Source organism: Harpia harpyja, chromosome 7 (genome assembly GCF_026419915.1).
Source record: "Harpia harpyja isolate bHarHar1 chromosome 7, bHarHar1 primary haplotype, whole genome shotgun sequence".
Taxonomy (NCBI): Eukaryota; Metazoa; Chordata; class Aves; order Accipitriformes; family Accipitridae; genus Harpia; species Harpia harpyja.
The window spans coordinates 7841117-7855832 of record NC_068946.1 but is presented as its reverse complement, the minus strand read 5'-3'; the positions used below and the strand labels follow the sequence as shown (position 1 = coordinate 7855832).

At 42.9% G+C, this 14716-nt stretch overlaps 1 protein-coding gene across 5 annotated transcripts in view; it reads right to left on the bottom strand.

The window, feature by feature from the left end:
- UBR4 (ubiquitin protein ligase E3 component n-recognin 4) overlaps positions 1-14355 on the bottom strand; it is an 80724-nt gene extending 66369 nt beyond the window's left edge. For all 5 annotated transcript variants that reach the window (XM_052793591.1, XM_052793592.1, XM_052793593.1 and 2 more), the window contains exons 1-19: positions 14207-14355; positions 9857-9954; positions 9015-9118; positions 8199-8328; positions 7955-8094; positions 7512-7614; positions 6852-6993; positions 6576-6700; positions 5739-5863; positions 5428-5487; positions 5106-5296; positions 4752-4851; positions 4525-4662; positions 3897-4014; positions 3278-3465; positions 2533-2692; positions 2317-2402; positions 1165-1334; positions 213-495 (exon numbers count right to left, since the gene is read on the bottom strand). In XM_052793591.1, coding sequence (XP_052649551.1) covers positions 213-495; positions 1165-1334; positions 2317-2402; positions 2533-2692; positions 3278-3465; positions 3897-4014; positions 4525-4662; positions 4752-4851; positions 5106-5296; positions 5428-5487; positions 5739-5863; positions 6576-6700; positions 6852-6993; positions 7512-7614; positions 7955-8094; positions 8199-8328; positions 9015-9118; positions 9857-9954; positions 14207-14340 — 2595 coding nt within the window. In that variant the 5' untranslated portion in view covers positions 14341-14355. The remainder of the gene's footprint in view (positions 1-212; positions 496-1164; positions 1335-2316; positions 2403-2532; positions 2693-3277; positions 3466-3896; positions 4015-4524; positions 4663-4751; positions 4852-5105; positions 5297-5427; positions 5488-5738; positions 5864-6575; positions 6701-6851; positions 6994-7511; positions 7615-7954; positions 8095-8198; positions 8329-9014; positions 9119-9856; positions 9955-14206) is intronic.
- Between the last annotated feature and the right edge of the window lie 361 nt (positions 14356-14716).

The window sequence follows — 14716 nt, the reverse complement described above, 5'->3', positions numbered from 1 at the left end:
TTACACAAGGAATTTACACTCAAACTGAACCTGCTGCTAGGAATCAGCAACCGTAGTTAATCATGCATTATAACTCCAAAGGCTGGTAACAACGTCAAAATTGATTTACTCGCAAAGGTCATGAAGAGACCAGAACACACCAAATGATTGCCTGCTACAGATTTCTGCTGGGTGACCAATTAAGGATCCAGAGCATGATCTCAAAATCGTACCTGTTCAAATAGGTACACGGGGGCCTTGGAATACTGATGGAGCAGGTAGTCAAACACCAAGAGTAGACGTGCCACGATAAGTGGCACAGAACATTGCTGGGTATCCATGTTCACCGTCAGCTCCACAATTGTCTGAATACAGAGCATCATGATAGATCTGCGGCCCCTCTCAGAGAAATTGTGAAAAATAAGCAGCAGCAGCTGAAGATGTTCAACATTCAGATCTTCTGTGTCACTGGGAAGAGTCCCCTGCAAGGCATTTTGCTTCAGTGTGCCCACAAACCTGACAGTAAGAGAGGAAATTTATAAAGTTTACTTTTCTCCTTGCTTAGATCCCTCTTTAAAATCTCTTTAACTAGAGGTTAGAGAAATATTTTGGTAATTACATTTTTCTGCTTATTCTTCTAATACTGGCAATTTCACCAATTATTCACTGCATTATCTATTGGAGTGAGACTGCAGACAGTAAAACCTGCATAAATTCAAAGAGCAGCAAATACATTTGATGGAAAATATGAACAATCATTCAAAAGAAGAGAGATGCAAACTCATTCCCACAGGAAAGGCTGTCTACTACAGCTAAACCCTATCAAGAGACTTTCACATTCAGGTAATGGCACAGAGAGGAAAAATCTTGGCACCATCATAACAGAACCTACCAGAAACCTCCTGAAATAAGACATTTGCCTTCCCTTTTTAAAACCAGCATCGCTGTAAGTAATTCAGCCTCCACCCACTTAAATGCTGATTCTAGGTTTCATTTCCTATGCTCTAGGTGACAGACTCCAGCACCACAGAAGACTGACCCTCTGCTGCTCCAAGCAATCACATACCATCATTGCTCAGAGAACACACACACGCTTGTTACGCTGGTCCCAGAGAATTTTTACTTGATAGAAAATCAGAGAGGTAAGAGATGACCGACTTTCAGTTTAACATAAAATTATCTCACCTTTCCCAAACTTTAAGGCATTCTGGAACATCAGGATCTCCCTGAGCAGTGGCTTTATGCTGCCAAATCAGGAGAAGTCGCGAAAGCACCGACAAACTTTGAGGATGGATGTAGAGAGGCCATGGACCTTCAGAAAAAGGGGCAACTCCCAGCTGCTGAAGAAGTGTGTTCTGGAACAAAACAGAGACTTGTTGAAAACAGGCAAGCCCTGTCTGATGCTTTAACTAAAAGCATGATTTGAACAAATAGATGACAATAAACATTATGGCTCTCAGAGCTTGTTCACACAGCAGTACCTCTCCTATCTCAAATATATGGCATAGCTACTGAGGGACAGTTACACTGTCACTTTGCCACCTAAACCGCAACAAACTTTCAACTTCAACACCAATGCAGAAAGAATGGCATTAATGAGCTCTACTCATTTACTGCAATATCACAGCAGGAGAAGATTATGCTACTATGTTCAGTATCTAAGAATGTGGAAGATGACCCCTTTGACTGATCACAGTAATGCTTGCTTCTTTTCAAATATAGTAAAAAGGCAGATATCTGAAAAGTCCAACTGCTTTTAAAAAAGATTATTTTAAACATACTAAAAAACAGTCAACAAAAAGTATAGGGATTGAATTCAGTGATTGGTAAGCAGATTTACAACCCCTACTTACAGTGTTAAGTCCAGTCAGCCCATGACCTAGCAAAGAAACCTAGAGGCTACAAAGTTAGCACATGAAAGCAAAAGGATTAATTTGATTCTCTCCTGAGAGAATTCCAAGGCCTTTTGGCATCAGTCCTGACAGCAAAGCAAGTCTGCAGGAATGCCTCTTGATAAATGCATGGATAGAGGCAACTCTCCAAAACAAAACATACAAACTCATTTCCTTTTCTGCTATCATCACCTTCAAAGTTCAGTGGATTAATCTGAACTCTAGATGTTAAGTTTACACTCTGCAGGATGTTTTGTACTGGATGACTGCAAAGGTCATCCAACTCATTGGATCCAAAATACTCCAAGCTCTGTTTGCAAAGGAATATACTCTAGGGCCAAATAGAATCATCAACACACTACTCTAGGTGTGGAGCGTCTGTGTAGAGACATTAACAGACACCAACACTTCTTCATTTTATTTATACATTCAATCACAGACCTACCTGCAAGGCAGGAGACTGAAGATCTGAGGTCACCAAGGAATGGTTGAAGTGATAGAGCGCAGCAGCAAACTCCTCATCTGACGTGCCTGTAAGACAGGGATCAAGCCACTTACTACCACTGCTCTCCTATATTTAAGATTTCAACATGGAGCTAAGAAAATACGCACCTATAAATCCCACAGTCTGTGTTCTCTAAGTAAGGTTCTGGTCACTCACCCTTAAGCCCATCCTTATCCACTTCTTTGATGATGCTAGCCAGCGTAGCCATGTGCTGCTCCGAAAGAGAGACACTCAGGTAGTTGCGAATGAAGTTATTTCTGGAGTTCAGCATAGAAGAAGTGATAAAGTTCAAAATGTTTGAAGCTAGGCTCAAAAACTGAAAAGAAAAGAGAAACATACTATAGAAGCAACAAAAGCAGATGGACTATAAGACACCATTAAACAAAAACAAAACCACCAGCAAAATAAATCAAGTCCCCTAACTCCACCCCTGGCAGTGAAGCACAGGTTTACTCATTGCAATCCAGCTCACTGCACTCTGCGTTCTGTATCAGGACCGATTTTACAATTCTCTGAAAAGGTTGCAAGTCTCTAACTTCTCAACTGCAGTATTTATTTTTGTCTTTACCCAACGGAGTTGGAGCTAAAGCATTCTACCAGCAAGTCATTTTACTTATAGTTCTGCCCTCATTTTCCCTCTCCCTCTGTAACCCAAACAGATATTATCCTCAGTCTTTGCTTCCCTGGCACTAACAAATACTGCGATATTCCACCTGACAGAAGAGTAGAGAAAACATCCTTCTTCAAAGCCAAGACAGTCACTGATTCTCCATCAGCAATGTACTTAAAATAGCCCTTGTACCTTAAAATACATGTTGTCTGTCAATGTAGCTAGCCATTGACAAGTAAACCATGCTACAGGACATCAGTTATTTCATTAAGCCTGAAGACCTTCCCATACCAATTCCGGATCTTTGCGGCTGGCCAGGATGTTCCCATTCTCTCCAGCAGTCTGTTTGTTAGGGCTTTTCACTCTAGGCGAGCTCTCCAAAGGAGGTGGTGGAGGGGGTGGCGGTGGGGCCACCTTCTCTTTGCTTGGAGAGATTGTCTCTTCGAACCATTGCCCAAGGATTGGTTCACTGTCATCATCTAATACAGGAGGCAGGAAAAACAAAAGCATTCTATTATAAGCAACTACCTTAAGCAAACTACTCAGCTTAGAAAAGGCCTGAAAAAGAGTTTCCGTGAGCAGAGTTAAGGCATCTCCTATCTTTGTTTTTCCTTTCCAAATCACAAGGCTAAGCACTTTTATGGCACTCCAGCAGGAATTTACAAGAAGAAATTATTTCCACTCTCCTCTTAAGCAAATACTGACAAATCCCAGCCACCCCGGCTCCAGTTTACATAAAAGAGTACAGTCAGCATTACTTCTGCCAAACAGATCTTACAAACTGTTTCATATTTTCAGCATTACATGTCATTCCAGTCCAAGAAAGGAACAGCCCAGTACCCAGGTTTCCACTAAATCTGAAAGACAGAGTAAAATCCTGACTTAAGCTGCTTGCTGCAAACTCTATTACCTTGGCTGCTGTCCTCCTCAGTGCTGCTAAAATCATCCTCGTAGTAAGTATTAGAATCAGTGGAGGCACTTGCGTCACTGCTCATGGAACCCTTCCTCTGACGCTGCAAGACACAAGCCTTAGAAGAACAGCAGAACAAGTTAAATTTTAGGATTCTGAAAGATAAGAATTTGAAAACAAGAGTAACTTCCTAATGTATTTTAATTTTATTCTAGCAAATTAGTCTCAACTAATTTATTAACAGTTTTTCAAGGCTTCTCCCCCTTTAAGTTGTATTAAAAATTACACAGGATAGTTGAAAACAAATATTTTATGCCAAGCTTGCAAGGAACACGTCAAGTAACAGCTCTAACATAAAAGCATCCGTTTTGAATACAGCCTTTTCATCTTCTCCCTAAACTCACAAAGACCACTGAGTTTACAGAAAAATGTTATCAGAAAAAAGTTTGTCAAATTTATATCTCCGAAAAGAGGAAAGAGAGAGGCCCCAGTTGACAGCTTCTGAAAGAAGCATTCTAAATTCTTCTTAGCATAGTCACAGTTTGTAAAGTAAGAATTTTCCATGCAGATGACACTTAGTATGAGTGGTTCAGCTACAGAAGTTCTCTAGCTATATGCCAGTTCCTACCTTTCTGTAGGAAGTAGATAGCAAAGTCAGCAGCAAATTAGTGAGTGGTACAGAATCTATCAGTCGCTGAATTCTCTGGATGGATGTGCTTTGAGCCATGATATCCAGCACTGCTGGCGGACCATCACTCTCCCAGCCCTGGGGGACGGCATTAAAAAGAGAATTTAAAGTGTGTTTCAGTGGAGAAGGCGAAATGTTTCACAAGAACATACAAGCTACCTACATACCTTGTGCAATGCCTCCACCTGCAGATCTTGAAAGAGCGATGACAGCAATTTGATAGCATGATTTGCTAGCACCACAGACAGAACACCAAACCCTTGATGCCTACAGAAACGTAGAGGATACAATGTAATTTCAGGGGGGAAAAAATACATATATATATATATATATATATATATAGTGAATTGAGTGAAGTCACTGCTTTGCTAAACTGAAGGTGACGACTTCTTTTCAAGAATCAAGACATGAATTACAAATACGGATAAAATTTCAAGAGACCAACAAGACTCCATAGTAGTTGCTTGCTGGGCAGGGTTAGATACATGGACAATGATTACTTCAGTGGGGTATTTACATACCCTTTCCCAGGTCCTAGTTTGGGAGACCCAACGCCCTCCTTAGTACGAGCAATAATGTCTCTGACGCGAAGAGCAGCCAATGGATCTTTCTCCTTTCCCTTATCAGCCAAGGCCGTGGGGCTGAGGTTCAAGATGAGGAAGAGGCTGTTTAGCAAACACCAAGCCCCAAGCAGCTGGAAGTTCTGATAATGCTATCGTCCCGAAAGTGAAGGGAGTGCGAGGGGGGGGGAAAGCACCAAAAAGACAAAATAGTGTCAATCCAAATGCCAAAATATACCAGCACAAAAACAGTGAAAAAAGCTTCCTGAGACACAAATCTTACCTCACCCCCTGCACGGCGTGAATTGCTGATGGCTTGTCCAATCATTTCATAGATTTCAAGCTGCAAATAAATCCAAAACCATGGTAACGTTTAAGCACTCCACTGGGCAATAATAAACCACCACAGACACTTTTAAAACTCCAAATACAATTGTATTTTGTCCTCTACGGAAAGCCACCCCATTACTTCCCTTATCTGCAAGTCTAATGTCCAGAAATAATAGATATGTATTGCAATCCAAATAAATACAAATTCTACACACTTCACTTTCCAAGAATGAAAACAACAAACACGCTCTCTCCTTTACTTACACATTTCTGTACAATAGTAGCAGCATCATTTTCATAATCTTCTTCTTTGGAACTTGTTGACCCAGTTCGTACCTGTTGAGTGCTACCCACATGTAGGATGGCCATGCAAGTTGCCACACTCACACCTGATTGAAAACAAGTGGAGGTAACATTCTTATTAAGAGCCAATCTCGGGACTCTATGTTCCTACTTAGCACATTAAAACAAGTGGTATCAAACATGCCCTTAAACTTGATGGAGCTGGGAATACTCAATATTACAGCTGACAGATTAAAAAATCTTTCTGAAGTACCCCCAAAAGAGTCAAGTTTTGTCCTACAGAAACACATGAGAACAATTAATGGAGGAAATGTTTTACCATGTAATTCAATACCATTTTTAAGGCAATCCTCATACTCGACTGCCATATCTCTTTAGAGTGTTACCCATACCAATTAAACACGCAGGATTCAGGTGTACTTAAACCACTCCTGGGAAACAAGGTTGATTTGGGGGTATAACCAATTAACCTGAAGCCATAAGCACTGCAAAAATGTATTATGCTCTGAACATAAAAAAAAAAGGAGCAGAAACTGCAGGCTATTAGGAATATGTTGAGTCACTCAGTCTTCCTCTCAGATACTGACAAGAACATTCGCAGAATATATCAGAATTTCCAGCATCACTATAACAATTTTCATATTAACCCAGTCACCACACTATGCAATATGCTGCACAGCTTTCAAATTCATGAGAAATAAAGGTTACTTGTGGGCTGACGCTCAAACATGCGGGTAATAAAGTAGAGCAAAAGCAAGAGCGACTTAAAGCTCCAAAGAAAATACGGGAAATCTTCACCTGCATAGAGACAGCTGAGAGCAAGAACAGTCACATCTTGGAGACGTGTGGGTGTCAGGGGCTCCAATACAGGCAGAGACAGAGTATCCAGTGCCATGGTCACGTCTATTACCAGCGAATGAAATCTATAGTAATGACACGTCAGGGTTCAGCAATGCAATGTACACATCAGACAGCTCACAGGAGCAGCACAATAACTGATACTGCATAGCTAGCACCGTTATTTTCTCCCACACAGTGTACCCAGCATGAAGAAGAGTGACAACAGACTCTTACCCATTGCGAACAGCAGTGGCATCTGCCACTGTGGCTGGCATAATAAAAAATGAGTTGGCTGACACTGCATCCTGAAATCGATTTATGTATCGCAAAAAGTATGGGAGGTTCAGACACACTCTCAGCAGTTTTTCAGAGCCACCTACCAAAAAAAAAAAAAAAGCAGTGTTATTTTTACTGTTTCATGGGAGAGCTTCTAAGCAGAACAGACCTAACAGTCACCAATAATTGACTTTATTAGCCTTTGTGGTGAGAAAATATCATCATAGATGAGGTAATAGGATGAAGACTAGTTTACAATGCATAAACCAGATGGCAAAGTTTACAGCCAGTACTCATAACGGGTGTCACAAAGCTCTGTGTGCATGTTACGTGGCACACCAGGTCTAATTCACACCTGCTCAACAATCCCTCCCATAAGCTATTTTATATTGTCCACCTCCATAACACAGTGACTGCATACAAATATACTGAGCTCACCTCCTCTGTACGGAAGAAAACTCTATTACAGCCACAACCTCCCTTGGTAACGTCACCACACAACCTAGTGAATCCTTTAGGTCAGAAAGTTTCTTCCCATTCAGAGCTGTAAGGTGTAACACTGGAGACACATTTGCTCTAGCACTTTTTTCCCCCCAGTAATAGAAAGCTGATTCTCACCAAGTTCTTGCAGGCTGGCTACATTCTGAGCGATGAATATGCTTTTCGTCTTTGCCGCAGAGGTTAGATCTGTGGAAGCTTGATCCTCACTCTCTCCTTCCACCTAAAGCAAGCATATACTAAATATATTATGGAAGCATTAAAAATACACGGTATTGCAGTAAGTCTCTACACAGGAGCAAGGTGCATCAGCAGCAGAACTCGAAAGAGCTATGAATATCACTTAATATTAGCTTCCATGAGGCAACAAACCTACTATTGCCGATAGAATGCAAACAGAATTTTGTTGTTTGTCAACATGCATGTAGGATTTTAATACTTAAGAAAGGGTTTTTTACATGTATGTATTAAAAAACTACCACTTAGTGCCCTCTATCCTTCCCTGCACCAATATTATTACTGCTAAAATTCAGACTGCTTCTATTCTAGGGCTGTTTGTTTACCTGTGTCTCTGGCATGATAGATGGCGATGACGAGACTCTAGGGTTAAAGACTGATGTCAACTGATTGAGGAAGTTCATCTGCACTTCTTTCTGTCTTAGTTCTGGGCTCACTGGGGAGGCCAGCTCCTTCTGGTCCTCTACTGCAGGGGAAACAGCAAAACATCATTTCATACATGAAAACCATAGCATTTTCTATGCCTAACTCAAGTGCTGCAGTGATATAACCATAAATCAAAGCACCTACCATCAGAGAGGGTTTTGACAGTCTGAGGCAGCTTGGCCGATTTCATCATTGCTGTGAAGGTAATTATTTCAGTTCGATCTAAGCGGCTGCAGCCTGTGCACAACCCCTTTATCAGTAGAATGAGGTGTTTCTACAAAGAAAAAGACATCAAGTACAGTTTAAACTCTCTTGATTCCAATTATTCCTCGATGTTGTTTATTCTAAGCAGCTGCATTGAGACTACTGCAACTTCAGCTAGTAGGGCTACTGCAACACCTCGAATCCACTCTGATCTCATACCAAAGACTGTGACAGCTTACTAATTGCAGGTAATTCAGGTCACTAACATTGTCCCATGTGCTTGTTATCAAAAAGCATCTGGAAAAGCTCTCCCTCCTGTGACATACTAAGGCTTACAGCCAGCCCTATCAGAAGCTACATTATGTGAACATTTCTCACATGCCTTTCCTCTTTGAAATAGGTTTAAGCTTTCCTGGAAGACTAAAATACAACTGGGGAAGAATCCGTCTTTAAAAACTCAACAAACAGTTTTGATCCAGGTTCTACACAAAACCAAATCAGACTGTATGAAATTGCAACAGAATTAATCAAGGCTTCAAGTCACCTTTATTTCAGCTTGCTCACAAGCTGAAATTCTGAGTAAAGAATGCAGAGGGAAGATGCAGCAGGCATCAGTCTCCACCAAAGTTGTACACCTTAAATATTTTAAGAACTTCATTAATTTTGCTTTATACATTGGAGCAAATATTTTTGAATTAGAGGCCAAAGTCCATTTTTGCACTTAGGCTTGCCCACGCGGTCAAAATCTGTGCTCACCTGCGAAACAGCACATGCTTCATCTGGGTTCTCAAGACGCAGCAGTGAGAATTCAATCAGGACTTTACAAGCAGCTGCCACTGATTGCAATTGGTTTCTTGGTACTGAAAAAAGCAGATGCTTGCATCACTCAGTACAAGTTTTTAAATAATTCAGTGTAAGATGTTCCTAATGCTTTCAATAAAACAGAATGCTATACAACATGCACGCATACACAATCTATCATGCCTAACACAGACGCAATATAAATTCAGTCTCATTAAAATGTAACACAAGAAACGTCAGTAAAGCAAGGATAATACCTTCCACCCAGACAAGGTAATTTAGATAGGTACAACGGCTTCCCCAGCAACTTTATTTAATACTGACAGAAGCACTGAAGAACACGAAACAACTTGACTAAAACCACTTTTTTGCTGAAATTGCCAAATTGTCAGCAAAAATAATATACTTTGAGTCACCAAGTTTTGATCATTAATTCCAACTTAGTAACATAACTGCTAAAGAATAATCTAAAAATCCTGAAAATGGATTTAAACACTTCATTTGACCAAAAATTGTTTTCCCTAAATGAAGTCAGGCCAATGAATAAACAACCAAAGTGCCAATGCCGCCCAGTACTTGGTGGCCAAACACTCCTATCGACAAGTTTCTCTTTCCACCTGAATTGACATTCTGCCGGTGTAAAAGCTAGCAACGCTGGCCTCGCATGCTCTGCCTTAGTACGCGATTCAGAAAGAGAGCTCAAGACAAATACCAAAAGGACAACAGTTCTAGTTTACTTTTACTATATCCTAGTCATAACACCAGAGCAAGAGAAGCAAAGGATGGGGAACACTTACTTAGACCACACACAGTAGTGATGTAATGTGTTGAAAGTGCAACGAAGGAAGAGTAAAAAGGCTCATATTGTTTGTCATGGTGCAGGATTTCAGATTCACTGCAACAGGAGAACAGGAGATATGTCAATTGTATACAACACAACACTCAGAATATGTTATATCTATTAACAGATGTATGACAAGATCGTTAAAAACACGTGCTCTTTCCAAATCAAAGTTTTGAGAAGAGAATCCTCTCCCTTGTGTCCCATCTCTCACGTCCTCAGGACTGAGTCCCTTAGCAGCAGACAGATCATGGCATTGCTATCCACATAGGATATTTAAGGAAATAATTCCAATACTGCAGATGTTTCTCTTTTATACCATCAACAACAGGTCAGCCTCTCTAACAATCACTCTCCCAGTCAGAGGTTCATTGTTCTTTAAGTTATTCTAAACTCAGCTGCCCATAAAGTTTGGACTGTTTGTTCTGCTAACGCTAGGCAGGATTTGCCAGGACTGGAGCACAGGCATTCCCTTTCTGTCAAGGCACGGAGTCAACTGGAGTTTATGCAATTCTGCAAAACAGAAGGATCAAACAGGCAATTGCATAACAACAAATATACAACGCAGTGTCTGCAACAAGCTGGGCAGTAAAGACTTTTGGCAAGTAACACACAGCAGAGAAAAACGCATCCACTGCCTCGTGGGTAGAGACTTGCAACTTCAGAGATCTGCATCATTCTGCTCCATACACAGATCAACACAAAGCTCAGAGCGAGTGAAAACTTCCTGGCAACTCAAACCAAGCATAAAAATTGTACAGCAAAATATGCACATTAATACACTGCAAGTCAAGTCTCTGAGGTTTCTCAGTGAGGCTCGCTGGCCACGGAGAATGTCTGTTTATGCACAGGAATGACACATTAAAGGCTGCTGCAATAAAGTGTCACACCACATCCCTTTGCACAGAAACCTGAAGGCAACCACCCCGAGAACAGAAACAGAGCTCTGCCTCCATAGCTAGTTCTGCCCTTAATTTTTCCTGCAACAAAACTAAGGGATGTGGATATCGGCCTATTAAATGCTTAAATTACTTTCTTTCACATTTTCATTCAGTGATGTGAATAAACAAGTTGGAAGAACAGATCATACGACTCAACTTCTCTAGCCACTTTACCTCTCAAAACACAGCCTTCTCCACCTCTGGCAACAGTTTACTTCTGGAGGGGATGTGGGGAGCAGAGGGTGTCAGCCTGTCATGGCACTCTATACCCAACTAAAACAATGATTTCTCAAGTCTGGCAATGACTAGCGCTGCTGCAGAGTATGGCAAAACGAACGCACATATCCCCTTCACCCACCCACACACAAGGATGCCAGCTTTGGCAGGGCAGGAGGAGGAAAAGGACACACCATTCCCTGCTGACCTGAACAGAGCCCAACTTATGCCTGGTCACCTTCCCTTTTTCTATCCAAGTCATCCTTTCCAGTCATAACAGGAGACATGTCTGAAACAGAAGAAACTCTAGAACGTATCATTTCTTCTGGAAAAACAAACAGAGAGAAAAACTCAACAGCTTTGTAGCTTTGATTTCCTAGTTCCGAGATTTTTTTTTTAATTTAGTCTAACCAAAAACCTGAAAAAGCAAGGTAGCCGTTACGAAGCAAAAGGCTTTACTTGAAGATACTCAGCAGCGTAACACGGCCGAGTTTTAACATCTCACTCACCAGGCTTCACCTCACCATCTCCTGCCAGAAGTGCACTGATGGGTAATGAGCCCAGAGACCAAATGGGGATAAAAGTTCATGCTGTCTTATATTCAGACACTAATTTTGCTCACCTACCTCTTTATGCCCAACTGTAAATTAGCAGCAGTAGGTGTATGCAACATATTTTAAGAGAACAAATGAGAACAATTTGGGAATAAGAGAGTATAGGAGAAATTGGCAGCTCCTCAATTATCTTTCTGCTGTATAGGTTAAGCTGTGCAAGACACAATACCCATGAGGTACAAGAACACAAAGGTGCAGAAACCAGAATGAGATGGGGAATTTCATCTGAATTGGGCAATAAGAGGCTTGAGTTTTATTAAAGCAAGTTGTGGACTTGTTAGGGTAGTGAAAAGTGGAAGGCATGTGTCAACAAATCATCAAGTCCTTGCAAATAAATATAAATAAAAGATAACAGCTCAATCTGTGATGTGCTAGAGTGTTATTGTGCACAGATTGTGAGTTTTAATAATAACTTTCGGCTATTGTATTGTGATTTATTGCTTAAATAACTTTTGCTTCCCAGGGAAACTCATTACTCACGCTAAGCGAGAAGCCTCTGTGTCAATATCAAATATAACACGTCAGCAACAAAAGCCACCTCCTTTCTCAGTTCTGCTTCCAAATCTTAAACAGCCCAAAATAGACCCTTTATGTAAGGCAGCAGGCACAAAGACAGCCTCTTCCTTGAAAAGGCACAGCAGCAGGTGCAGTTCTCCCCATTGAAAACCCTTCTCTGAAAACCAGCTTTATTTGACTGTCACAGACTTTGTAAACTGTGTTCCACTTCAGCTGGGTCTTCCCAAGGCAGCATTTCCATAATTTATGCCAGATAAGAGGCCAAAGTCTATCAATTCTTGAATACACCTGCTAACAAGGGAATTCCGGTAATGTGATGATGCTTAAACTTAAAAATGAAATATAACAGTTGTTAAGAAAAGGAGTTTATTAATTTATTTTGAAAAGAATAACATTAGTAATTGTGCTGTCGTTGCACCACGTTTATTTAACGGGAAATCCAGCCACTTTGTAGATGGTGTCAACCAACAGTCTCAGTACAAGAGCTAACAATCATCTTCTAAAAATAAGCTGAACAGATAAAATATTTTAGATTAGAAATCTAAAGATAGGTTATTTGTTCAGCATAGAAGAGCATGGCTCCAAACAAGAACAAGCTATATTTTTTCCCTCTGTGATTTGCCACATGTTATATCAAGGCATGAAATAAAAGATACTGCCCCGCAAGACTCCACAGGCCTTGTACTGGCATTAAATCCTGCCAGGTCTGAAACGCAGTCAGCATCAGGCACACAACTCAAACCTCAGGGCAGCACTACTTAAAGGCAACAAACTGCTGTCTCAAGTGGAAAATGGAACCATCGTTCTCACTAATGGAGGAAACAGACCTCTCCCAAAAGCCAAGTGCGTCCACTCGAGCGCTTCTGTGATATTCTTCTGCCAAAACACTCCAATTATGAACTTTAGGCACAATGACAGCAGAGCTCCGCAAGCAAAAGCGAAGCCGAAATGGCCCCTAAAAGTAAAACTAGCCTAAGAACTGCCCAAATCACATAAATATTGAGTATATGCAGGTTTCTAGGTGAACCACTACTATATGTACAGAGGCACAGAACGCTAATTTGAAGCATCCAGTGTTTGTACGCTCAGCCATTCTATATTAAACAAAATACCACAAGGCTTTATTTTATCACCTTCCTTGGCACAGTGTTTATTTTTTGTTTCCTAACAATTTACTGTGGTCAGAGTTATATCTCTGCAACTGAGCATAATGTTGTGGCATTCATATGTAGTGTTTTAGATCATAAAATAAGCTACAAGTTAAATTAAATAGCTCCAGTAAGTACTCTCATGCTCCAAGTCTAACCTTTCCGGTTAAGAAAAGGCAGACTTGATTTGCTTCAGCGTTATTTCTCCTTAAAATACGAGTAGTATTTCAGGGGTAGAAACCTAAAAGGAAGTCAATGCCCTACAATGAACCCCCCCAGGAGTCTGTCACCAGAGGAGACAGGCCAGGTGAGACAACAATTTTCACCGCGCAGCCTGCAAAACCGTTAACGCACTTGAACAAAAGCAAAAACGCAAGAACAGTCCCGAAGCCTCTCGGCAGGGTAACTGTCAAAGGTGGTTTTGCTGTGGCCGAGCAGCAGCCAACGCCAACAGCCGGGCGTGCATCCTCATCCCTGCTTATTAGGTCCCAAGGGCACCACCCCGAGAGCCTCCCAGTCCCCAGGAAAGGCTGGGCGTGATTAACTCCCTGGACGCTGCTCGGGGCTCCCTTTTTCCCCGGCAGCCCCAGCAGGCGCTGGCCACCGGCCCAGCCCCGCCGCTGTCCCCTGACCAGCACCGAGCAGGGTCAGCCGCTCCCCGCAGCCCCGCACCGGCTACCGCCAGCGGTAGCGCCCCCTACACACCCCCACACCCTACCCCCCCCGCCCACCGCTAACTCCGAGGGGCTCCCCGCCGCCCGGCACCCGCCCTGAGGGAACGACGCTGAGGGGAGGTAGGGTCCAGGCTGCCCCCCCCCCCCCACGACCCCGACGCCGGCGCCCGGCCCGGGCACAGTGAGCCCCCCCTCACCTCTCGATAACCGAGGCGAGCAGCTGCGGGAGCTCCTTCATCTCGAAGGCCGAGTAGGAGGCGGAGAGCAGCGGCCGCACGGCCACCTCCCAGCCCGGCTCCGCCGCGGCCCCCGCGCCGCCGCCCGCCGCCATCTTGCCGCTCCGCTGGGTGAGGGGAGGGGGGGTGGGGGGGTTACCGCGGCGGCGGAGGGGGACGGCGGGCCGGAAGTGCCTCCCCCACCCCCCGCTGCGCCGCGAGACAGGAAGTGACCCAATGCCCACGAGGGCGTCGCGCCTCCCGATTGGAAGAGGAAGGCCCCGCCCAGGCGCCTGCGCAGTACATGAGTCAGCAACTTTGCTGGCGGCGCATGCGCCCCGGGGCGTGCCCGGCGGGGAGGGAGGGGGGCGCGCATGCGCGGTGGGGCGCCCTGCCCAGGCGGTCTGGGAGCAGCCCTAGGGCGAGGGCTTCAAATAGCCCGAAAGATGAAAAAAAAAAAAAACCAAAAACAAAAAAAAACCAAAAACCACT